We start from the raw sequence: 26252 nt of genomic DNA, 5'->3' as shown, positions 1-26252 counted from the left end.
GATGAGTATATAATTATGTATATGTATTGGGACCTGGATAAGAGATAATGATGGATTAAGATATAACAGGAAGCCTGCTTCTTAAAGAATGGATGGTATTTAAACAGGAGAATGTATTCTAAGTGGAGGGAAAATAAGAAACATAAATTTTTGAAAAATATGAAGGATAATCTGGTTTCATTTAGGGCTAGTGATGCCTTAATTCCTGTGAGATGGAAACACATCCAGAGAATGCTCTATGCCAACAGAGACAGGAAAAATGGAAGAGCAAATACAGAAAAAAAAAGCAAAAGTTCAAAAGCTAACTATATATTTAAATCTTTATTCATTTTCTTCTTTTACTGATGGAACAAGCAGGGCTGGTTATTACATACCAGTCAAATTAACTCCAATACCATGTGAAATACCAGGGAAACCTTCAAACTATAAATGTGCAATCAGTGACAATGATTTCTAATGCAGTATGCTAGGTAGCAATCAGTGTGGCTCTGTCAAAGAGAAAATTGTGACAGCTCAATTTAATTTTCTTTAATTATAATGTGGCACTCCATGTAGATAACATAGAAGCAATACACATATTCTAGCAGTGCTTGAGCAGAACATTTAATGTTTTCCCATGACAGCCATCAACATAGTTTTGGCCATAAGGATGGAAAGTAGTAATATAATTTGTCAGGGATTCACATACCAACCATGGCTATTTGTGGGGTCCAGCATCAACATAGGTAATTAATAATTTTTTTTTTTTTTGAGATGGAGTCTTGCTCTGTTGCCCAGGCTGGAGTGCAGTAGCGCAATCTCGGCTCACTGCAAGCTCCACCTCCCCGGTTCACGCCATTCTCCTGCCTCAGCCTCCCGAGTAGCTGGGAATACAGGCGCCCGCCACTGAGCCCGACCAGTTTTTTGTATTTTTAGTAGAGACGGGGTTTCATCGTGTTAGCCAGGATGGTCTGTATCTCCTGACCTCGTGATCCAGCCGCCTTGGCCTCCCAAAGTGCTGGGATTACAGGCGTGAGACACTGCGCCTGGCCGGTGATTAATAAATCTTTCTCACCCTTGACAGCAATGACATTTTGGACCAGATGATGTTATATTGTTAGACGTTGAGTTGCACCTCTGGCTTGTACCCACTAGATACCATCAGTATACCATGTCAATCAAAAACGTCACCATGCATTGGCAAATGTCTCCTGGAAGGAAAAATAGCCCTTGTTGAAAGACACTAATGCATGTGATATACTAGATAGTGTCCTCAGGCAGAGAATCCTGATCGACTGTTAATTAATATATTTTTTGATGATGAGAATCCTACTATTAGTTTATCATAGCACCTTACTCTGAATGGGAAAAGGCTGACTTCCTAAAGTAACTAGAAATTAAATAGGGCCTTGAAAAGAGAATTGGATGGAATAAATGGGAAATGAAAAAGATACATTCTAGGTTATGGTAATGACAGGAGAAAATTAATAAGAATAGGAATGTACCTGATTATCTTGCCTTGTTATAAATTCTTAGGACCCTAAAATTAATCCCTTCATTATATAGAAAAATTCTTAACTATTACATTATCACAAACTAATATTCAAAAGGTATCCAACTAGCTATTTTAATAATATAGTTTTATTAGAACACAGGAAGAAAAAAACAAGATGCTTACAATTACAACAATGAGCATACTCAGTGAAGAAGATGAATCCTTCTAGCCTAACGCCATAAAAATCTTGAAAAACTGTTCTCAACTGCAATAATTACGGAAAAGTTCGAGTGTAAGGTATTGCCAGTCCGACTGAAAAATCATGTAAGTCCTAGTACATTGTTAAAAGTTGTCTGTTATTCTAAGTTTATAAGAAGGATCAATGATGCAATTAAAAAGAGATTAAAACCTTAAAAAAGAAAGTAATTATTTAGTTTGAGAAATTAAATACCAGAATCACTAAAGGAGATCAGGTGCATAGCAAAGCTTAATTTTAAAATTCAAGAAACTCCTGCTATCTTAAAAATAACTTAAGAAAAAAAGGAATTAGAGCAAAAAAATCTGATAGCTCAAAAAAAGTAAAAAAATAGATGGAAACATTTTTAATGAACAACAGACATTTACATACTGTTCACTGTAATAAATAATGAGATTAAAATGATGAATAAGACATGGTCTCCTCCTTCTAATTGTACAAGAAATTAAAGAGAACTTGAGAATAGAAAATGCTCTTAGGGTCATTTGTCCCATTTTATTTGAACTCTCTTCATCCAGGAACTGCACTGACTTTGAATATAAGAATAAGTCTTTTCTTTACCTTAATAAGAAGAGTAATACTTATACATACTATACTCCTCTCTGACTTTATTTTCTTCTGCTCTGCTCCTGGCCATTCTTTTTAGGGTGTAAAAATCATCTAAAAAGAGCTATGTATGCCCCTTAAGCATTGGGAAGGGAACTGAAATATGCAGGGTATTTTTTGTTTGTTTGTTTCCAAATGAGAGGTCTTTAAAATATATAAATATAGTTCATTAAAGGAATTAACATATTCCTTTGATTTTAGGAATTTAAATTGGGAGAGGATGATGAAGCTGTAAGGCAGGCATAAGGCTACAAATTAGGAAACATCCCTTTACACCTCCTTCCTTTTAAATAGACTGGAAGCAGAGTTTCACTCTCTGAAATGTCAATGAAAACAGCAATACAGCTTTTAGGGGTCCCCACCTGCACTCCAACAGCAGTAGCTCCCTGTTTTTAGATAAAATCACAGTTAAATAAAGAAATATTCAGCAATCTATCTTATGCACAATACCATTAGTAATGTGCTACCAAAATAGACCCATTATTAATCACCATCCCTCTATCCTCTGCTTCTACCCTCTTTGGATATAAAACATACATGTTTAGTGCAAAAGCTCAAGAATTTTTGTTGCTTTTTTTTTTTTTTTTTTTTGAGACAAGGTCTTGTTCTGTTTCCCAGGCTAAAAGTGCAGTGGTGCAATCATGGCTCATCACAGCCTTGACCTGAACTCAAGTATCCTCCCACCTCGGTCTCTGAGGTAGCTGGGACTCCAGGTGTGCACCACCATGCCTAGGTAATTTTTATTTTTATTTTTGTAGAGACAGGGTCTCACTATGTTGCCCTGGCTGGTCTCAAACTCCTGGGCTCAAGAGATCCTCCTGCCTCCCAAATTGTTGGGATTACTAGTGTGAGCCACCACCAGCCTATTGCTTCAAGACATACAAAAATAGGAATGATAACAGAGGAGTGACCTGTGAATAAGGAAAGACTAAATGATACCATTCATGAAAAAATACTTTTAACATGAATAAAATGTTTAAAACCCATTACCATTGCAATAGAGCACAGTGTCTTGCATATAGAAAACAAGACCATCAAATTCTTCAATTAAGAGTATTGTGAAATTGTTTAATAATTGTTTCTATGAACTGAGGCAATATATAAGTAGCAGTATCTTCACTATGGGACTATGTTTGAGTTATTAAAAATTATAGACATCTTTATTCATAAACAGTCTTGAATCTCTACTGCCATGAAACAATTTACCACTTGTGAATATAATTGAAAAAAAAATTTAAAGTAGTTTTTCTCTACTTCTAAGATTCTAGTGGCAAAAAATGTGAGAGTGAGAGATTAAATTATGGGACCCTATTAATAACAGAATAAAAACAAAAGTAATAGAACATACTTAAAAGTTGTACATGTATAAGTTATTTATCAAAGTCTAGTAATATAGACAAAATATTCTCTAATTGATATTGTGAAAACGGCACTCAGTGTTTCATCAAACATCTCTAAGCTTTTCCTTAATGCACCTCTTGTCCCAGTTTGTTTTGTTTTTTTGTTTAAAGTCATTGCTCTTGGGCTGAGCAGTCAAGCAGAAAACTAGTTTCTACCTCACTGGACAGAAGCATTAGAGATGCCAGTCTGTGTGAAATTTATTGCATTGTATTTTCTGGAAAGTCCCAAAGAGATTAATTTCTTTTCTTTCCTAAAATCTGTATAAAATATTTTGTAAGGTCCTTTCAAAAGTTTTTTTAACGTGAGCATTTTTTTATATATGTGTGTATGTGTACATTTTCCTCCCTCCCTCTTTCCATCCTTCCCTCCCTTCCTTTTGCTTCCTTCCTTCCTATTACATCGGACGACTATACTACAACAAAGGGAACAAAATATATTCTGTTCATATGGTTCCTGAATATAGTTCTGCTTAACAGACAAAATATTTAGGTTTCTTTTTTCCTGTCTGGCAACTTCTTTATTCAACTATCACACACATATAGAGTTCAAGATTCACACTCTGTAACAAGAGAGTGCTTTAGTAAAAGATGAATTCTTTCGGATACTCATTTTTGTCAACTGGCAGATCCAGGACCATAGGAAAATTAGGACCAATTGTACACTGTCTTTGGGGTTTTCATCTATAACTTTCAATATTTATATAATTAGTGTAGGTTTAAAGTAGTTATCACACATACGATCCTTGGTTATTTCCCTTTCATGAGATAACTACTTTTTTAAAAATCAGTTTGTTAATTATCATTCTATGTGTGAATCAGAGGTTCTTGCTCTTTCCCAGAACAATCCATGTATGCATTCGCATTTCTGAATATTTTAGTCTGGGGCCTTGTCATTTCATAACTGGAAAATGAAAATGAAAATAGCTTTCTAGAAAGTGTCCTTACACTTGGCTATCTCTGAGGGACCACAATCTGCACGGCAATCCTTTTTCTTCTTCTCCAAGTTTCTCTACTGATGATTATATGGCATCCAAATGGTTTTGCCAGGATTTCATGGATCTGGTAAAAGCTCACAAAAACCCATCTTGTTTATTCTTTCTTCTCATCATGGTCTTTTAAACCTCACTTTAGTAAAATTGCTCATAATCTCACTGCTTATTCATTCTTGCACTGTATCTTTATACACATCAATTAATATTTCTTTACTAGGCACTTACATTGCATTCCCTACATAAATATATATTTTCAACATATTCACTTGTAAGCATTTTATACCTGCTTTCAATTGCATACTATAATTTTAGCTAGGATATATAGACCAAAGTTCAAAGCAATGCTATAGTTCATTTGCTTTTAGCTTTAAAAAATGGGAGGTGTGATCTGAATTTACTGTTCAACCATAAAAATCATTAAATAAATTTGCATCTAATTTAACTAAAATTTATTTATTGATCTGTCTATGTGTGTAAAAGCAGTCCTCATATGCATGGGGTAGTTATTTCAGTTAGCATAATACTATTTCTTTGTGGGTGAGTAGAGGAAAGCCAGGCTAACCAATTTAAGAACATATACAATTTATAATGGCAAAACTATTAGCATAGACTAGGCATTCAAGTGTTTGCTATATATACTCGAAGCAAATGTTTAAACAAAAGAATAATGTCCTTGCAACTAAAGCAACTACTATTCGGAAACACATTACTAAAAGGCTTAATGTAATAAATGATATGATTTATATTTTTGTCAGTGATTTAGGTCAATTTGTAGATAATCTTTTATTTATTTATATAACAGTGTCCATTCACTTCAAGCTTATGAAGTACTAGCAAAAGTACACAGGTCTGTTAAGAAACTGTTTAGAGAAAGAAAAAAGTAATAAAAATAAATGAAAATAGTTAAAATGATGCAATGAATATAACTGGCACAAAAAAGACATTTTTTTGTGGGGGGGGGGGGGTCAGAATCTCGCTCTGTTATCCAGGCTGGAGTGCAGTGGCGTGACCTCTACCTCACAGGTTCAAGTGATTCACCTGCCTTAGCCTCCCAAGTAGCTGGGATTACAGGCTCCCGCCACCAGGCTCGGGTAATTTTTTTTGTATTTTTAGTAGAGATGGGGTTTCACCATGTTGGTCTCGACCTCCTGACCTCAGGTAATTCACCCGCCTCAGCCTCCCAAAATGCTGGGATTACAGGCATGAGCCACTGCACCCGGCCCGAAAGAGAAATATTTTAAACATGCACATAGAAACAAAAGTAAGATAATTCTGAAATGGAGCAATCGAGAAGCTATGGGAAGCATAGGTGGTGGAATCAAGATGTAATTGCTCATCCATACCACATATTATACAAGTGTCATGAAGAGGCAGATTTAGACACAGCTTTTGGCTTATCATTTAGAAAGCCATTGGTAATCCTGAGAAAAGTGGTTTCTGCAGAACAATTATACTAGGTTAAAGAATAAATGATAAGAGAGAAAGTTAAACCAGAGAAGATGAACTCTTTATGGCTTGCTAACTGAGATACAAGGTAGTTGTCTGAAGGTGAGGCTTCTGAGAAAGAGTAGCTTTTAGGGAAAAGAGGCATGGTAAGGAACAGTCTAAGGGTCACGAGCAAGAAAGGGAAGTACTTGAGGACATATAAGAGAGAAGGGAAAGTTGATAAGGCCTTTATATAATGATATTATTTAATGGGGAAAATAAATTATTTTAACAGTAATAACGAAAAGATTAAGATTTAAAATACATTAAAGCTTACTATGTAGTAAGCATTATTAACAGTTTCATATATAATATCTTATCAATCTCTAATACACCCTTATTAGAGAGGAACTACTATTAATTCCAGGTTTCAGATACTGATAACCTTAGAGGCAGTATGTAACGTTGCCAAACTTGCATAACTCCTAAGTGGCAGTGCTGGGACTTACTCTATGTTTGCCTAATGTTATTGCTCAAGTTTAAGTACAATGTGATTCATTTAAAGTACAAATAAAAAACCAAAATAATCTACAATGCAAATTTCTACATTAGCATATATGATAAAAATGAACATGTGTTAAGAAAATGCATTCTTATACATAAAATCAATGCTATATTTAAAGATTTGGGGGAAGTAAGCCATAACTATGAGAAAAAATTAAACAAACGTAAATATAAAATGTGTTTTTAACTTCCTTGATACACTCATAAGGTATTTCTCAAGCCATCAATCCTTGTCTTCTAAATATATAGTTCCTAAATTTCTAGAAAATATGTTCAAAAACTACTATTATTTTATAAAATGAGTTGGAATTATTGTGTAGTCTAATATTAAACTATTTAGGATTAGCAAATTCTAATTCACTACTTCAGCTATTTAGGATTAGTGAATTCTAATTGTTTGTCCTTCTGTATCTGTCTAATAAATATTTACTGATTCTCTATTTGGTACCATGTTCTGGGCTAGGCCATCATGACACAAAGATGAACGACCCTGGTATTGCTTCTACCTTCATGCAGCTTTCAGAGCTTATGTTTTGCTAGGAACTTTACTTTAACATGATAAACTTTATAATAAAAGCTTGTATCTGGATCTTAGAGAATGCAGAGGAAGGAGTGTGAATCTCAGATAGAGCTGAAGCATATGAAGCACCCAGGAGACACCTTGTATGTAGTTCTAAGTACTAAGAAGGAAACCACAAGGGCTACAGGGGAGGGATTTCCTGGTGGCAGGACACATGGACAAATAAATGAAAACACAGGTACACATATGGCCTAGGACCTGCAATGTCTATGGCACAGTGTAGAAGCCTGCATGGAGGGAGGGAGAAACAGTATCAGGAGGTGAAACTAGAGAGTGATATATCAGACCACCTAGGGTCTTGAATGTCATGCAAATTTTAGACTTTATCAAATAAGCAAGAGGTCACTGAAGATTCGAAGTTCAGAAATGACAACATAATATGTATTTATTAGAAGACACATTTGGCAGAATTTTACTATTATTGTTACAAAACCTACTAAAAATTCTGAATAATATCAAATTATCCAAGAGGTAAATGTTAGCATAATACAAAAACACTCTATTCATTTCTACAAAAGCAGAAACTAATGTTCAAAGAGGTTATAATAGAATACATGAACTCTGATCTCTTTGGTAGATAATTTCTTACCTAAAAATTTTGAGCCCTGGTCTCTGACTTCTTATGTAATTTGTTTTTGAAACACATCCAGATAATACCTTTTTGAAACTATAGTTATTAGGTTATGTGCTCTTTATCGCATGATACTTAAAGTCAAAGAATGTTTCATGAATCTTTTGGCTCCCCTGGGATTCCACTAATGGTATGTGATGGGTCTAGAAAGGTAGGAAGGTTCCTGCAAACCATATTGATAACTTGTAGATTCAACCTAATTTCTATGGAAAGCCATTGAACAGGAATGAATATGCCAATACATTTATATATGAAAAGTTATATCTGGCTGAACTACAGAATGCATAGGATGGGAACAGACATAAAAGAAAACAAATTAAGAGTCTGTTAACGGTCCAGGAGAAAAAGACTGATGCACTTTTGAAAACAGAGTGGTACCAGGGAATTACAGCTAAGACATATAAAAGACTAAGGATTTCAGGATTTGTTTTCATCATTTTACTTATATTAACTCATTTTAAAATACAGTAACCATATAAGTCCAGTACTATTATTACCTTCAATTTAGAAATGAGTAAATTTAGGCAGAGCAAAATTAAGTAACTTCAAGTTTGTTCTGCATGGCATATAAGATTTGAATTGGGGAAATGAAGAGATTTGAAGAAAAGCATTTCGGTAATCATGCTATTCGGTAGAGCATTTTAGGTGATAGATTGTGTTAATTATCAAACACAGGCTAAAGTATAACAAATCACCTCAAAATTTAGTGGTTTAAAACAACAATATTTACATTTTCTGTAATCCAGGCATGGTTTAGCTGTGTCCTCTTGCTCACGGTTTCTCACAAGCCTGCAAGCAAGTTGCCACTGAAGTTATCATCTGAGGTCTTGACTAAGGAAGACTCTACTTCTAAGCTCACTCATGTGGTTGTTGGCAGGATTTGGACACTGCAGGCCTGTTGGACTGGGGGCTTCAGTTCCTTATTAGCTTACCTTGTTACTTTCTATGTGGGCCTTTGTAGAGCAATTCAGAATATGGGGGCTTGTTTATCAAAGCATGCAAGCAAGATGGCAAGAAAAACAGTGCAAGCAAGATGGGAGCAATAGTCTTTTGTAACCTAATTTTGGAATTGACAGTCTATCATTTATTTCATATTCTACTCATTAGAACCAATTTATTAACTCCAGCCCTCACTTAAAGAGAGGGGACTCCACGAGGGCATAAATACAAGGATATAAGGTTGATTAGGAACCATATAGAAGCTGTCTACAATGTAACATGAATTGATTTTATGATTGATTATATGTGAAGTATGTGGTAGAGGGTAGAATCAAAGAGGTCTCCTTAAAATGATGTACAATGATGACATATTCAGTGGGTAAAATTTGAGAAAGCTTATGTCTTCACTGTGATGTAGGAAGTATATTTATCCACTGTGATCAAGGCAGCAATTATCAGGGATTTGAGCAGAGTAGACAATGAGAAAGGAAACTGAGTAGTTAAACCTTGCAGGAGGAGGGCGTAGCAGGTGGATGGTCTGATTGAGTACATGGCTCTCTGAACTTTTAGTTAGTATTTCCACTTGTGGGTCTTCTTATTTACATCCAGGAGAGATGTAGATAAGAAAGTGGCAGCTATTTGGATTCATTCAGGGTAAATTTGTTGCCAGGGTTGTGAGATAAATTACAGTAATAGCAAAAGGTTTGTTGTGGTAAATCTGAACCTTGGATCATGAAAGTGGTAGATATAGGAAGGTTGATAAACACAGACAAAGTAGAATTTCCAATTGAATAGAATAAGGATGGACTTGAAGGGCAAATATAAGGGGGTACGTTAGTGAACAAGTTCTGAGACAGAATGTTTACATGTTAGCGACATGTATGATTTATGAGTTAAATAATTTTCAGGTAATTTCAGAGGGTATTTGTGGGAATGGATGAACAACATAAAGGAGAAGTAATAATTATGGTAGACGAGCTTTAAGAAAGTGAAGAAACAGAAAAACAGGGTGTGGGATCATCATCCTCACAGATGTTGAAGTCAGGATCTGGCAAGACTTCTGATGACTTTTATTACACAAAGGTGGTGTCACATGACAAGTATGCCTGTAGAAGAAACATGCTAGATTGCACTGTTAATGCAAATATATTCTTGGAGAGAAAAAACAAACATCCTTAAGTTCTTTATGATTTCTTTTATATTTCATTTTTTAAAAACAAGTTTTGGGGTAATTTGTTACATAGTAATAGAAAACTAATAAGCTCATTGGCCTTCCCCATCTTATTGAACTTCTACATATATATCTGTTGGTCTTGAATATGATTTGGTCTCGTATCTTTGACAGACAGTTCATTTATTCTGACAAGTTCTCCCTGAAGAGACAGTTAATTGGTACACTCTCCACTATTTTCTTTCACATTACCTCTCTAGGTTATTTTCTGTTGCAAAGCCCTGATTCAAGATCCAGAAATAACTCACTTTAGAGTCAGCAGGACCCTCTCTGAATTACTGCCTCAGTTTTCTTTCCTGGCTGACAGTTCCTATCAGGTTAGATTGGACTAGTCTTTGAGCTGTTTCTGAGAAATGAGAAAAATTTATTAGGTTGTTAATTAAACAGCAAAGGAACACTTCCTTGTAATAGTACTTCAAGATTTTAGTTGAAACCTTAGCACTTCTGTCTTTTGAAGTATACCCTGAGGTTTTCCATTTTCTGGAAGGTCAGTATTTTTTTTTTTCAGTGAAAATTATTTTAAGTGTTCCTTATACTGGGTACTTTGAGAAAAAATAGGAATTTGAAACAGCTTGCTGTGGGAAAAATGTATTTTTAGGTCTTCCTATTTCCTGAACAGTCTTCAGCCTCCACAGCATCACCCTTACATGCAGGGCTAAATCAATAACAAATGCAGGGCTCACTGGCATTGAGTGGTCCAGTCCATTTTTTTTTTAATATTCCTTATATATAAGAAATGAATAAATGCTCCAGATAAGGTTACAAAACTGTGATATATTTTCAGTGCTGACATTGAACATCTATGCTTTTAAACACACACAAATAAAAACATGTAATGACTCATACTTGGAGATAACATAAGCAGCATAAATGACCCTTTGTCAAAATAAGGCCAAAGCCAAAAGGTCTCCTTTGATCTTTCTGTGATTCTTATGTCTTTACAAGTGAATTTTCCCTCATAACGGTTAAAAATCAGATCCCTCTCAAGAATATGTAAACTTTAATATGGTGCCTTAAGATTACTCAGAGAAATGAATCTAATGATAGAATGTCATATGATGAGATTAATATTTGATGGGTTTGGTCTAGTACCTCTCTGAAACCATTACCTATGTTCACCTCACTTGCCAATTAAGGCAAGTGAGATTTTATTTTAGAGAAGTTAGCTATTACTTTCAGTTGTCTTTGCATATGATGTAATATTAAAATATAACTTTTACAAACTACCATTATTAATGATTTTTATGGGCAAAATTATTTAGAATGTTCTTATACAGAGATGACCAATTTATGATAGACATGCACAGCCATCAAGATGTTCCCTGTGACTCTTATAAGTTGCTAATGATTACCATTTCTTTAGTTGGGGCTGTGTTTTTTGAAATTCCAGAAAAAGAATCAAGACAAATGATCACATTCAGCAAGATAAGTATTCTAAATAAAACTAATTCTAGTATATTAATTAAACTGCACATGGATCCACCCACCTAGGCTTCATTTTATACCTCAAATAATCTAAATATTTATTTGTGTAGTTTAGCAATCAAAATGCCATGATGACAACTATAACATAAATTTGATTAAGTGGTAATATATATATTTAGTCTAACAATGTTTATTTTCACTTATCTTAAGATGAAAACAAATAATAATTGCTTTCCTAAATTTATGACTGCTTGACAAGTATGTGCTCTAATGTGAAACTGCAGTGTTGAGATTTCACCTAGCTTTCCAATTCCACAGTATGTTGGCTTCAAAGCTTCAGAAAATTCCAGAGCATGTCTAGGAAAAAAATTATATGGTATATTACCTGCAAAGTTAAAATCTCTAGATTTATATTTATCTAGGTCCACCTGTCTTTGCTCTAAGAGAAACAGAAAATAGATATATATTTCTAACCATAAACAACAATTATTTTCAATTGATAAAACATTTTTTATATAATAGTACTTACATAAAAATACTACTACTAAGCACTCAATAAATGGTAGATATTATGATAAATGGCTAATTGTTATTATAATACACATTTCTTAATAACAAAAGCCATAATTCTCTAATAGTATCACTCAAAATTCCTTCTGATTAGAAAGTCTGTAATATTTTAGCATGCATATTATATTACCAACTATGCTTATGAGAAGTCAATAAAAATTATGATTTTTCATATAAGTGTTCAAAAATTCATAAACTAAATGCCTTTCCTAAAATAAGGACAATCTTGGATTTCACCATCTAATTTAATAACGACTCATTAGAAAAAGTGTAGGTAAGACCATATATAGAGTGACCAGGAAGCAAGCAACCTGGTATACTAAAAAAAAAAATTAGGATTTGCACTCAGACATACAAATTTAATCATGTCTTTGGAATTTACTTGTTCAGGATAGCCTTCAACAACTCAATGTTCTTTATTCTCAGTTTTTGACTTTATAAAGATCAAATACCTACATTTCATTGGTTTGCTGCGAAGATAAAATGAGCTGAGTTCTTTCAAGTCCCTAGTAGTTTGCTTGGATATAGGAAACACCCATAAAATACCTGTTATTATAGTTACTATTATATTAAGAATCAAATGCAGTTATGTATGTTGCTTTTCACACACCAAAAAAGCAACAAAAAACCTCTACAACATACAGTTCACACTTTTGTTTAAAGTTAAAAAAATCTATGTCTACACAAAGATAAGTTTAATACACTTCACTACATCTTCACATGAAGCTAAAAGTCAAACAGGTAAGCTATCAATTATTACATTTATGCCAAAAGTGAAACTTCATTTCAATGAAGACAGAGCAAATTATAAAGATCCTATGCCACGATTGGAGTAAGATCATAGAAACGGCAGAGTTCAGAACTTCAGGAACTGATCCCTCTATTAAAGCAAAAATTAAGCTAGCAAAAACGGACAGAATTAACCTTTCTGGAACTCTGGAATCCAATCAAAAACAGAAAACAGAAGAGGGCTTAATGAAGAAAGAAGGTTCTAAAGTTCAGTAAGAAAGCATTGTGATGTTTTGGTTCCTTCTCCTATAATCCTCCATTCTCTAGCTTGGATACAACATCTAAATGAAGATCCACTAGGAAATATAGAACTTGAACAACATGGTAAACAGTAGACCTCGTAGACACATATAGAATACTCCACCAAACAGCAGAGTGCACATTCCTCTCAGGTGCACTTGGAAGAGTCTCTAGATAGACCATATGTTAGGCCACAAAACAAGTCTCGATAAATTTTAAAAAGTTGAAATCATACAAAGTGCCTTCTTTGACCACAATGGAATGAAGTTAGAAATCAATAAATTAAGGAATGAAGCTAGAAATCAATTAAGAAAAACTATAAAATTCTCAAATATGTAAAAATTAAACAACAAAAAGAAAAACAATCCAATTAAAACGTGGGCAAAAAGCTTGAATAGTTACTTCACATAAGAAATATGAATGGCTAAGAAGCACCTAAAAAGATGCTCAACAACATCAGTCATTAGAAGAATGAAAATCACAATCACAATGAGATACCAATTCACATCCACTAGGATAGTTATAATAATATTTACTTTAAAAAGGAAAATAAATATTGGAAAGGATGCAGAGAAATTGCAACCCTTGTACATTGCTGGTGGGAATGTAAAATGGTTCAACTGCTATGGCAGAGGTTGACAGTTCTTCAAAAAGTTAAATATGGAATTACTATAACACCCAGGAGTTAGTTATTCCTAGGCATATACCCTTAAAATTGTAAACAGATACACAAACAAATACTTGTATATTAACATTTATAGAACCATGATTCTCAATAGCCAATATATTCATCAGTAGATGAATGAATAAACAAACTGTGGCACATAGAATAAAATGGAATTCAACTATTTAAAGGAATAAAGTACTGATACTTGCTACAAAGTAGATGAACGTAGGAAATGTTATTTGAAGTGACAGAAGCCCATGACAAAAGGCCACATACTGTATGAATCCACTTGTATTTATCTAGAATAGGTAAATCCATACAGACAAAAACAGATTGGTAGTTGACAGAGGCTAAGCAGGGAATGGAATGGAAAGTAATGGCTGAATGGGTATAGGATTTTATTTTGGCATGATGAAAATGTTTCGGAAGTAGATAGAGGTAGTGGTGATTGTACCACATTAAAATGTACTGAATTTGTCACTGAATTTTTCATTTTTAAATGGTTAATTTTTATGTTGTGTGAATTTCGCCTCAGTTAAAATAGCAGTCCTTTAAAAGGTATCATTACTGTCCAAATTTTGAAATATAAACAAAACTTATGCACATTTTAAAATGTTTTTACTTTTGAAACCTACATGTTTTTGTGAAAATTGTGTTTTAATGTCACATTTCATGGTAATGCCTTTTAACATCTATACTACAGTGTTTTGCATTTGGCAAACAATGTTGTGCCTCACTTTGTGTAAAATAATAAACTTTACTGTAGTATTTTAAAAATATGTTTAATTATTTCAGTGGTAGAAAATAAAAATCCTCAAATTTCTAAACGGTATCATTTCCCGAAACTATTGAAAATCTTTGGCATAGTGCTAACTAGAATATTATAAACTGTACTTCTCATCTGAGTAATTATGATCTGATGTGCTTTTGGAAACTTTATCTAATTTTGGCAATAGTATCCCATTGCATATTTTAAATGCTCAATGCTAGGTAAATATTAAAAAGAAATCAATAGTTTTTCCCTCTTTATAATATTTACAATGTTATCCACCAGCAGGCTCTATTTCAGTCACTCTGTTATTAAAGGAGAGAATAGACTCAATTGCAAGCGATTAACCAATACCACCCAAACTTTACTTTCGTGTTTCATTAATACAAAATTACATATATTGAAGGTGTGATTAAATAATTTACCCAAAAATTTCAGTTGTGTTTTGTCCTTCTTGCTATGAGATTAAAGTAACAATAGGTATTCTCCCTTTTTAATCACATGAAGGTATCTCCACATTAGATTCCAAATCTGAGAACTTTGCTAATGGGTATTTTGAGTTACAGAACCCAACCAACAAAGTTATCTTCTACTACTTGTAGATATATATCCAAGGTCTATTTGAATGACAAAGTCAATGACAGGACATTTAAGAGTCATGGCTTTGAAAACAACATAAAGCATTATGGGCCATGCTAGACATTTAAATGCAAGAGCAATTCTCTTCCAAGGACTATGAAGACTTGGAATAAAACAGTATCAGTAAGAAATAACAGAAATGATTAATTTGCTTTAAAGAGTACATTACATTTTGACATTTCAGTGTTGTAAAGTGAAGTATTTATTAACTACAAGGGTATAATATTTAAAGCACATGTCTTAGAAGCAAGACACTATGTTTCTAAGTTTTTACATGTTTGCTAGAAAGGCACATTGCTATACATGTATTTTTTAACTGGTTTGTTGCTTCATTCAACATTATATTTCCTTGGTTATTTTTCTAGCAGAAAAGAAAATGCTTAAAGGTACAGATGACCTCCTTTTTCTCTTCCTTTTAGTCTCCCAATGTCAAGTAATTACTAAAATTTAAAACTACTCTTTTTGTAGTCCCTATTTCAAAAAATTATTGGGGCAGCTTTTGCCCACATGCTCTTAGCTAGGTTAAAGGAAAGCCTGGTGAACAGTGAGCATAAGGAGAAACAATGAAGAAATTCAAAAACATTGACTTAAAGACTATTACTAAAACATGATAATATAAGGATGAAAATAACAGATCAGATCAATAGAAAATGAATATAGATAGCTCTGATTTTCTTATTTTATACCATTTAACTTTTATATGGTGCTGTTCGACTAAGATACTAACTGTTATGTACGACTACCTAATGTTGTTTCCTTTTTCAAAGGGCAAAATCATTTACATTTCTAATATGCTACAACGAGAAAATGACTGCATTCCTTTATCAGAAAATATGTTCAATAACTTAAGTGGGCAGTCTGAAGTAGAATAATAGGTTAACAATAATTTCCAAGAATTAACATGAAAACTTCTCTTAAAACATAAATGTAAATTAAAAATAGTAAAATGCATATTCCCCTTTTTCTTTTCAGCAGTCATTCCTTTGTACTCTGGATGCTTAATGTTGCAGTACTATTTGCCAGTGAAACATTCCATTCTTACAGCAAATCATTGGTCCATAAAGAGAGACTGTAGTGATTCTAATGCTTCTATAAAATATTTACTTATTGGTGCTCTCATCAGAAAAAAATCAACTTTATTTTAAATGCTGCAAAATGTAAATCTCTCTTTTACATTTCTGGACATGGGGTATTAGAATTATGATGGTATATGATGTATTTTTTTTTTCTCTGTGAACATGTGTTTATTTCTCTTGGGCAATTGCCTAGGTATGGAAGCATCAGATCATTACCAATATGAAGAATGATTAAATAATTACCTATCAAAAGCCATGGTAAACATGACAGTTTTAATAGTGACACAAAGCCTTCACTATGTTGAGGTAAATATATTTTATGTTTACAATCTTGAAATCCCTAAGCTCAAAATTACAGTAATCTCTATTATGTTTTGTTTCTTGTTCATTGATTATCACTTAGCCTAGAACACAACCTTGGAATATGAAATTAAAATAGTTCAGGGATGTGTGTGTGTGGAAATATATATACATTTTTGTCACTGGAAATATATATATATTTATTTTTTCCACTGGAAATACATATTTTCCACTGGAAATATATATAGAGAGAAAGATGGATAAATATAGATATATTTTCCACTGGAAATACATATAGATATATTTTCCACTGGAATTATATATTATACATAAAATATATATTAATTATATATAAATATGTAAATATAAATATATTTTTATGAAGAAGAAATATTCGTTCTAAATAAACCTAAACCATATGAAATAGCTCCCTTAAAATTAAATAACAAAGATTTTTTGAAAATGCCTGAACATGGCCCTTATTTCATATAAACTGCAGAAACATTTAGTTCTTTAGAAGACAATACTATTCACTTTTGATTAAAAGATGGTAAATTAAATTAAATCAATGACAAGAAATATTTTATTCAGTCCTCTAGAATTTAAAGCCTATGGACTTATATTAAAATGAAAACATTTTTACTAAATGTCATTTTAAGAGGTTAACTTTTCCTTTCAGTTCTCAGTTCTATACATCCAGTGCCATGAGAATGGACGTATAAATGAATGGCTGATTAGATAATTTTCCAAATGGATAATCAATGAAATCCGAGCATGCTGGTTGGTGTGCAGGTGAGAGAGCATTTATAGGCTCGACTCCTGCCACAAGTGAACTGATTGAAATCACTAGTAGAGGTTTTTCTAAATACAATACCATTGTTGTTTTTATTAGAATGATTTCTATCATTTTAATATGTGTCACACTGAATACATTTATGCACATTTATTCATGTCAAAAGGAAAAATTAATGTTGTGATGTTGATTCCTTGAAAAAGTATTTTGAAACTCTTTACAATGAACATTAATTGGTACTTTAAACAATGGTTTCAGCTTACAGTTTAAGGAAGCTAATGACTAAAACATACTAGTAGCCCCTATGCCTGGAGACAGTTCTTTGATTAGGACTGAATTTTGTCAGAAAAAACAATGGAGACTTGCCTTGCTCCTGTCATGTTAAAAAAAAAATGATAATTTAATTGTACATTTAAAAATATAACTAAGAGAGTATAATTGGATGGTTTGTAACACAAAAGATAAATCCTTGAGGAAATGGATATCCCATTTATCCTGATGTGATTATTACACATTGTATGCTTGTATCAAAATATCCCATATACCCCATAAATACATACACCATGTACCCACAAAAATCTAAAAAATATTTAAAAAAATCTAATGGATCAGAAATTTAGATTTGATCCAATCTAGTAGTTTATTCATGTAGTTAAAATGATTTATTAGAGAGCTAAAACAATATTTGTATTTGTTCTCACATTTATGTTTAATCATTTGATTGGAAAGGAAGGAAGAGGGAATGGCAAGGATAATCATCTTTAGCTTCAAATCTATTTTTAATGAACTTTTACTCCCTCAAGAGAGTTATTTATCATTCTTCACAGGCTAAGCTCTTATTTGCCATTTTATAAAATTAGAACTACTCCTTTTTTAGCCAAAAACATACTGAGACATCAGTTCTATAATCTTCATTAATGATTTCTTATATTGCTTTCAATCATTAAGGTTTTTTTTAATACTTTAATTTGAATTCTTTGTAACTTGTTCTTTAGGTGAAATTAAAATAGAAGAAAATCCCTTTGTTGTTTAAAGCTTCAGGCTAAAGAACTTCAGTTTATTTAGCCAGTTCATCTAAGACTCACCTTACCTTCTTTATGTAATTTTAAAATATACAATTAAGTTGTTACTGTCTATAGTCACCTACTATGTACCCATAACGTTTTTTAAAAATAACTTAAAACATTTAGAAAAAGACTCACCTTACCACACCACACTTGTTCAAGTTCTCTCCTAATTAAAACTCTACATGTAATTCACAATACATAATAGTACCAGGAGAAAAAAAGCTGTTAATAGTGGGGTCTTGTTTAGTGCAAATAAAATTGGTGTTGAGTAGGTACAGGTGTGCAAAGGACATTGATCTGGGCTTCACATGCCTCATCTTTAAAATATGAAATAAAAGAAACATAATGCCTACAGAAAACGATTTGGATCACAACCAAGCAACTGCATGTGAAAATATTTTATTAGTTACATGAGACTATAAAAGTAATGTTTTAATGTATATATGTATATGCATATATGCCTATCAATAAAGTATAATATTAAATATGTTAAAGTGTCAAACAAGTATTAGAATTGTGATGTCACATATCTTATATTTCAAAATATACCCCACACTTTTCCAAATTTTTATATTATAATCCTTTTAGTTGCTTATTCATTTTTCCCGGTAAGACTTAATGTAGCATAATATAGAATCCTAAATAATTAGTAATGTGTAGAAATATAAACAGATATACGAAAGTGTGGCCGGGCACAGTGGCTCATGCCTGTAATCCCAACATTCTGGGAGGCCAAGGCTGAAGGATTACTTGAGGTCAGGCATTCAAGACTAGCCTGGCCAACATGGTGAAACCCCATCTCTACTAAAAATACAAAAATTAACTGGGCATCACAGCAGGTGCTTGTATTCCCAGCTATTCGGGAGGCTGAGGCAAAAGAATCATTTGAACCCGGGAGGCAGAGGTTGCAATCAGCTGAGATCACATCATTGCTTGAGTCAATTATAAAGTACACAATGTTCGAAATAGAAAGCGTAGTGAACTGTTAAGAAACAAATATGCTGAAATACATAGGAAACTAATTACTGTTAAATAGTGCTCTGGTTTTAAACTGTTTCAGTAATACTCAATGCTCTATTAAGTTGGAACCCTCCCATGTTAAACTGGCATTTCATAATATTTAGTTTTACGCTTCTGACAGAAGTCTTTTAATGAACAATAAGAATATAATTTGTTTCTCAGAATCGTGTTAATTTGCCTATTTTGAAATTTGGATTCTGGAAAGGATAACACAAATGATTTGATTTTTTTCTGAAAATCTTTTCCTTCTAAGTTTTCTTTCAAAATTAATCCTTAGATATTTATTATAGTGAATAGCAATGTTAACTACTGAATACTAAATTGCTGAGATCAACTTAAAAGCTTTCTGGTTTTGACTCATTGACATTTGTATACCTGTGTACATTTGTTTTAATTGATTTTTTAAATAATATCTTTCCAATCACTGATGACTATAAATTATTTTACTGTCATTTATTTTTAAAAGTACTTCAAAATAATACTTTGTATTTTAATTTTAAAACAGTTGAATGTTAAAATGCAATATTTTAATCAAGAAGAAATATCATGAGAAAAACATTAGTAATGAAGAAGGTAAGAGCTATAGAAAGATGAGGCTTCTATTATTTACAAAGCTAATCTTTAATATATGATTTTTTTCTGACATACATAAATACCACCATTATAAAACAGTTTTAAAGTTAGTTTTAATAGACTGCTTTCTTATATTGCTTGTCAAAGAGAATAATGAAAAATAACCTCTAATAAATATTATTATTATTCAAATCACATTTGGCCACCAGAGCCATTATTTCTTAAATCATTATACTCTGGAAGAATTGACAGAAATACAATCTCTCAATTTAGGTTATGGAAATTACTTTCAGAAATAGACATTAAAGGATTCCAAAAATTTTAAAAATAGCTATCAAAACAGCAATCAGTGAAGCAAAGCATATTCTTGTAAAAATCAGCTCATGAATGCCATCTGCTTTGCAATAGGATACTGGCTTAAACACTAGAACAAAAAGATTTTAATAAGAAGTTTGTCTATTACTAAAAACTTTCTAAAATTATTAAACAAGTCTAAGGGGACGAAATAGCTTCAACAATTAATAGCCTATGTACTTTTTAGGCCACATAGAGGTGATAATATTTTAATTGTAGCTATTTTTTTTAGCACAAAAAGTAGTGTGTCCTATCATTGCCAAAATGTGATATTTCTGAAATATACAAACTATTTCTTTGATAGAAAAATCACTAAGAAAAATGTTATACTTTAAGAGAGATAAATCTTGAAAATTTATTTCAAGATTAGGTAACTTCTAGCTCTAAAAAATTCTTTGAATTTACATTGCTGTGCAATAGATAATGTCACTTTTCTCCCCGACTTTGTAGACAGCATGCTACAGTAACCTTCTGATTGAAGTTATTGATCATCTGGGTTAGGATGTGAATCAGTCTCATTGTGCAGAAGAAAGAGAAAGGGTGTAAGGAAGGCATTTTGAAGCTCTGGTTTATGGAATCCTCATAAACATAGTGCTAGAGATAATCCACAGATACATGCAAAAATACTAGATGGAAATAAATGGAGAAAGTATAGTTTGGTCCATGTACAAAATGGAAGAAAAACAAACAGGAAACAGAAGTAAAAATTGTAACACTGGGCCAGGTGTGGTGGCTCACACCTGTAATGCCACCACTCTGAACAGAAATCTGTATGTAGTAGTGAGCATACATATATCTGGGGAGAGAGAGGCACAGACATGTGCCCTGGGTGGGGGTGAGGTTGGCACATCCAAAGAACAGCACGGCCTATGGTCGGAGCAGAGTGAGGAGGGGAAAAGGTTTGAAGAGTGATCAATAAGGTCATGAAACAAGCAGAGATCACATCACATGTGGCTTTGTTAAGAAATTTCTAATGTATTTTGAATTTGATGAGATCTTAATAGAGTTTAAACTGTGCTGCAAGTAACATAATCTGATGTACATTTAAAAAAATCACTCTAGGTGCTGTTTAGAGAATTGATGGTAGTAAAGGCAAGTGTAGAAGGAGTCCAAGGGCTGTGCACATTCTAAATGAAAGATGATGGTGGCTCTGGTCTATGATCCTCATATCCACAGGAAATAAATCCAAACTTTGTAAGGCAGCAGATTAGATCTCCAGTGACCTGGCCCTCACTCGACTTTCTGGTTGTATTTACAGTAAACCCTTTTCTCCTCTTCTTTGCTTTATGTCTGTTCATCAATCTGAAACTTTGTCCATTTATTCTCTCTAGTTACAATCACCTCCATTTTTCTCTTCATGGTCCAGCAAAGGTCTCAATCTTCATGACTCAGACCTCTTCTTTGCAACCTCTCCTGACACTTTCAGGAGGAGGACAGATTGATTGAGAATCTGATAGAGTATAAAACTTATCTTTTAACTTGTATTATATGTGTCACAGTGTTGTTTCAGTGCCTACTGAGTGGTGTAAGTTTTTTCAATCTTACTGGTCTGTGAAAATTAACAACCTGTAAACTACTGAACTAGCCTTCTTAAATTCACATTACTACGAATATTCCTAAGAAAATTATTTTTTTCAGTATAGTTAATACTTAGTAATTCACACTTATAATTAAGAAATTTATTTACTTTAAAATAGGCTCAAAGTATGTCTAGACATTTGCCTAGAAATTATAAAATTCACATCTTAGACTCATAGTCTCTAGAGTGTTAAAAACACTGCCTGTGTATAAAATGATCTACCTGTGCATGTAATAAGACAATACCTTTGAATTTGTACTATTCCATATTAAAGTATGGATTTAACTTGGCCAACTGGAAAAAGAACCACTGAATTGTGCTTTGAGGCTCAAAACACCTAGGGTTTTTCAGATTCTGGATATTATTTGCTAATTCTACTCAACTTCCTTTATGATTAGCTTATCAATATTGCTGACACAATCAGTAATACAACCTTTACAACCCATTGTATCAATTTCCAAATGGATACATTTCCAAATCCAAAGTGCATACTTTGTGAGGAAAAAAATATTGATAACTTGAGACTCTTTGTTAGCTGAGTTCATCTGAATTAAGGGTACAGGGATATATATTATGTAAATAGTAAATATTCCACCTGGAAAGCCCGTTCTTTCTAGTAATGGAAGTCTTCACTATTGCTTTGAAAATACTGCCAAAAATCATATTTCAAAGTTGTTCACATAACTCTTTAAGTGAATTTCTAGAACAAACTTATAAAAAAAACCCTATATATTATAACTAACTTAAAAATCACTTTTCAACAATATTAATAGATTAAATTCTGGAAACAACACTACGCATGAAATAATTCTCTGTATACTGGATGAAATCTCAATATACCAGAGGTTTCCTGATTCTATAGTTATTACCTCTCCCCTTGACGTGAAAACAGCTTTACTTTTAGCTTATGTAAATATGTAATAATACAATTCTACTAGAAAACTAGAAAACAAACATAAATTTATAATTTACTATTATGACCTTTGATGGCTATATACCTACAAGTAGACTTACAGTCATATATCATGACATATTTTTCAGCCCACAGCCAGTGTTTAACACATATGGGTCAGTGGAAATGTAACACTGTCTCAGAAAAACCTACTTAGAAGCTTCAGGGTTCAAAAACCTAGAGCTCAGTAATCATGCATTAGGGGAACTTCTAATTTGAACAGAAGTCTTGTTCTAAATTGAGCTATTACATCTGTCAATCACTTTCTGGATAGTTATGTATATTAGATTTTCTTAAGTAGGAAATATCTGGTTTATATCTGATTATCAACGTTTCTTATTCTCTGTTATACAGATCTTCACAGATACATCTGTATATGTTCTTTTCCCCTTGAAGCATACCTATATATTTGAAAATAATTAATTTACATTATCCAAAGAAACATGAAAAATTATTTTCACTTCTGTGAGCACTAGGACTAAGGTTTACCTGAGTTTAGATTAATAAAGTTGCCAGAAATAAAATAAGCATGGATGAACTATGATGATTATATTGCACTTTTATCTGTCTGCCTCAGAAATGTTCTCTTTTGACCAGTAAGTATTCCAAGCCTTTTAATGAAAACATTCTGGCTGGAGGAAGAGGATACTGACAAGATGATCTCTCCCACTAAATATCCATGGTCTAAATTTATAGTCACCTTTTGCATTATCTGTTTAATGTTTCCTATAATGCCTGAAAATGAATATTATGTTTACTGAAATCACAGTTACAGTTGACATTTGGGAGATTTTGATATAAGAATAAGACTTTTGATTTCATTGTCTTAAAATAATAAAATCATTTTCTTCACATAATGTTTTCTTTCTTTGGTATTTTTAAGGAATGTATGGTTTTCTACACACACACACGCACACACACACATACATAGTGTAAATTTCTAAGGCAATAATCTTCACTCTAATCTAGTATTAGGTTTCTAAGGTACCAGGAGCCTGATTGCCTCCTAAAAGTCTGAAAACACATGATTAACAACTCATCCATTGCCTTCCAACTGAAAAGAATCACTCTTACCGTATAGCCCTCGGTATACTGAAAAGGAGCCCTGGAACTTTCGTCTGCTGTTGGACTCAGAGGCTTGGGGTCAGACATAGAACGCTGCATCATCTTGGCTGCCTTAGGACTTGCTGGGGGAACTTTAGCCATATCTGGATGCAGTACTTTCTGTGGACTTATATCATCAGGGAGGGGTTTTTCATAAGGTACAAAGGCTGATTCTAAGGCTTTGCCTGGTGAAAGTGGTGAGATGGGTGAATAAAGGACTTTGGGGGATTTGGGTGGGGAAGGAGCCAGCTGTACTGTGGAATCTGCCCGGAGGTGAGATGAATAACCAATCTCTAAAGGTGTTGGGCGTTTCTTGTCTTTGGGTGGAGATGTGGCACTCAGGTATTGAGGACTTTGTGTGTCTGAATCTGCTTCTGTTTGACATCCTAAACTGCCCCCTTTGTAAGTCTTTTCAGGTGCTGAAATGTGTTTAATTATTTCTACCTTGGCATCCACTCGTGCCCGTATGGAGGGTGTTCTTATGGTTCCAACTGGTTCAGTTTGCACAGATATCTCTGCTACCGTTTGAACTGCTATGCTGGAGACTTTGGAAAGGGGTTTGGTCTTGTCAGCCTCTGTCATGCTGTCACCATATTTCCCTACACGAGCTTTCCTCCTTGATCTAGTAGGCACATCCCACTCATCCTGATCTTCATCATCAGTTTGGACGCTTGTATCCACACTCTTTTTAGTTCTCCTTCTCCTACTCACATAGCTCCGATCTGTGGCATCTTCGTCATCCGTTTGTACACCACTGTCCACTATCTTTTTAAAACTTCGGGGATCATCTGCCATATTTTCTCCCATTTCATCATACTGTCCTCGGACTTTAGCTCCAGAACTTCTCTTTTTGAGCTGTTTTTCCTCTTTTACAACAACATCTGTTAGAGGTATTTCTGAAACAGTGCTCAGGATACCAGGTGGGGCAATGTACTGAGTAACACCATCAGACTGAACGGTGTACCATCCTTGGCTTTGTGGTATTTCAATTGCCACAACAGCTGAAGCTGTAGTGGTTGCATCTTCAGTTGCCCAAAATTGACTGCCTTCTGGGGCAGCATACTGACCTTCCAAAATTGCCTGCTCTGTAGTGGTTTGTGGAGAAGCAGTTCCAGAAGGGTCATAGTTATACTGGTAGATCTGCCGAATCTTTTGCTCCTCCAGCTGCTGGTGAAGCTGTTGTTGCAGCTGTTGGATCTGCTCAAGTTGTAACTGTTGCTGAGCTAATGTCTCCTGCCTCATCATGAACTGGGCTTGCCGCTCTTCTTCTTGCTGATAGAGAAGGTGTTGCTTCATAGACTGCAGTTCCTCCAACTTTTTTTGAACCATGATCTTTTCTTGTTCTCGGAATCTTTGAATTTCCTGACGTTCCCACTCCAATTCCTCAGCAAAGCGCTGTTGCTTAATTTTCTCCAGCTCCAGGAGCTCACGCTCCAAGTCTAGCTGCTGCTGTTGTTTATCTTCTTCAGGGACAATCAAAAGAGCACTTTCATCTCCCACCACTTCAGGAAACACTTCAGATGCTGTGGTTAAAGTGGGAACAGAGTCTATTGTCTCAGCAGTAAGAGACTCCATAGTAATAGTTTGCAAGCTGGCACTGATATCAATACCAGTTACTGCAATGTCCATTTCAGATGCACCTGTTGTTATAAAATACGATCTAGGCATTGGCTGGCTATGGTGCAGGGCAGGTAATGAAGTCACTGCATCAGTTGTATGAATACCAGACAAATCCCTCACTGTGGTGCTGAAAATGGAGCCGGGTTGTGTGGTGATAGCAAAGGTAGAGGGTGTCGGAGTTGCTACTGAAGAATAGACAACACCATTAGATGACCTCAAAACACTCCCCACACAATACTGGGGTCCTGGCGGTGGTGTCATTCTTGCTGTGGAATACTGTGGGGTACTAATCCCAACTCCTGAAATGACTTGTCGTGTTTCTGGATATGGACCTGTAGTCTTGCTTGAATAATCCATTACCTCACCTGAAATACAGGGCAGAGTTATAGTCCAGTTCCCAGAATGAATGCTGCTTTTTGAGTTTGAAAACCCTCTCATCTTGATGAACACAATGAATGAGACTGCATGCAAATCCACAGGTTAACCTAATTAGACGCGGAATGAAAGCAATGTTGAACATGCAGGCACATGCAGGTGATTTTGAGCAGAACAAAATTTTTTTTAACATGAAGGAACAAAAGCGCACATGTACTCCAAAATATGCTGCTAAAACATCC

At 33.8% G+C, this 26252-nt stretch overlaps 1 protein-coding gene across 5 annotated transcripts in view; it reads right to left on the bottom strand.

The window, feature by feature from the left end:
* Nucleotides 1-26252, bottom strand: part of PCLO (piccolo presynaptic cytomatrix protein) — a 408305-nt gene that overhangs the window by 168393 nt on the left and 213660 nt on the right. For 4 of the 5 annotated variants that reach the window (XM_007982336.3, XM_073009167.1, XM_073009171.1 and 1 more), the window contains exon 6: nucleotides 23986-26000. In XM_007982336.3, coding sequence (XP_007980527.3) covers nucleotides 23986-26000 — 2015 coding nt within the window. The remainder of the gene's footprint in view (nucleotides 1-23985; nucleotides 26001-26252) is intronic. The other variant, XM_073009170.1, reaches the window with a different exon arrangement.

This window comes from Chlorocebus sabaeus, chromosome 21, assembly GCF_047675955.1.
Source record: "Chlorocebus sabaeus isolate Y175 chromosome 21, mChlSab1.0.hap1, whole genome shotgun sequence".
NCBI lineage: Eukaryota > Metazoa > Chordata > Mammalia > Primates > Cercopithecidae > Chlorocebus > Chlorocebus sabaeus.
Note: the sequence above shows the minus strand (reverse complement) of the source record. Positions and strands in the feature narration are given on the sequence as shown.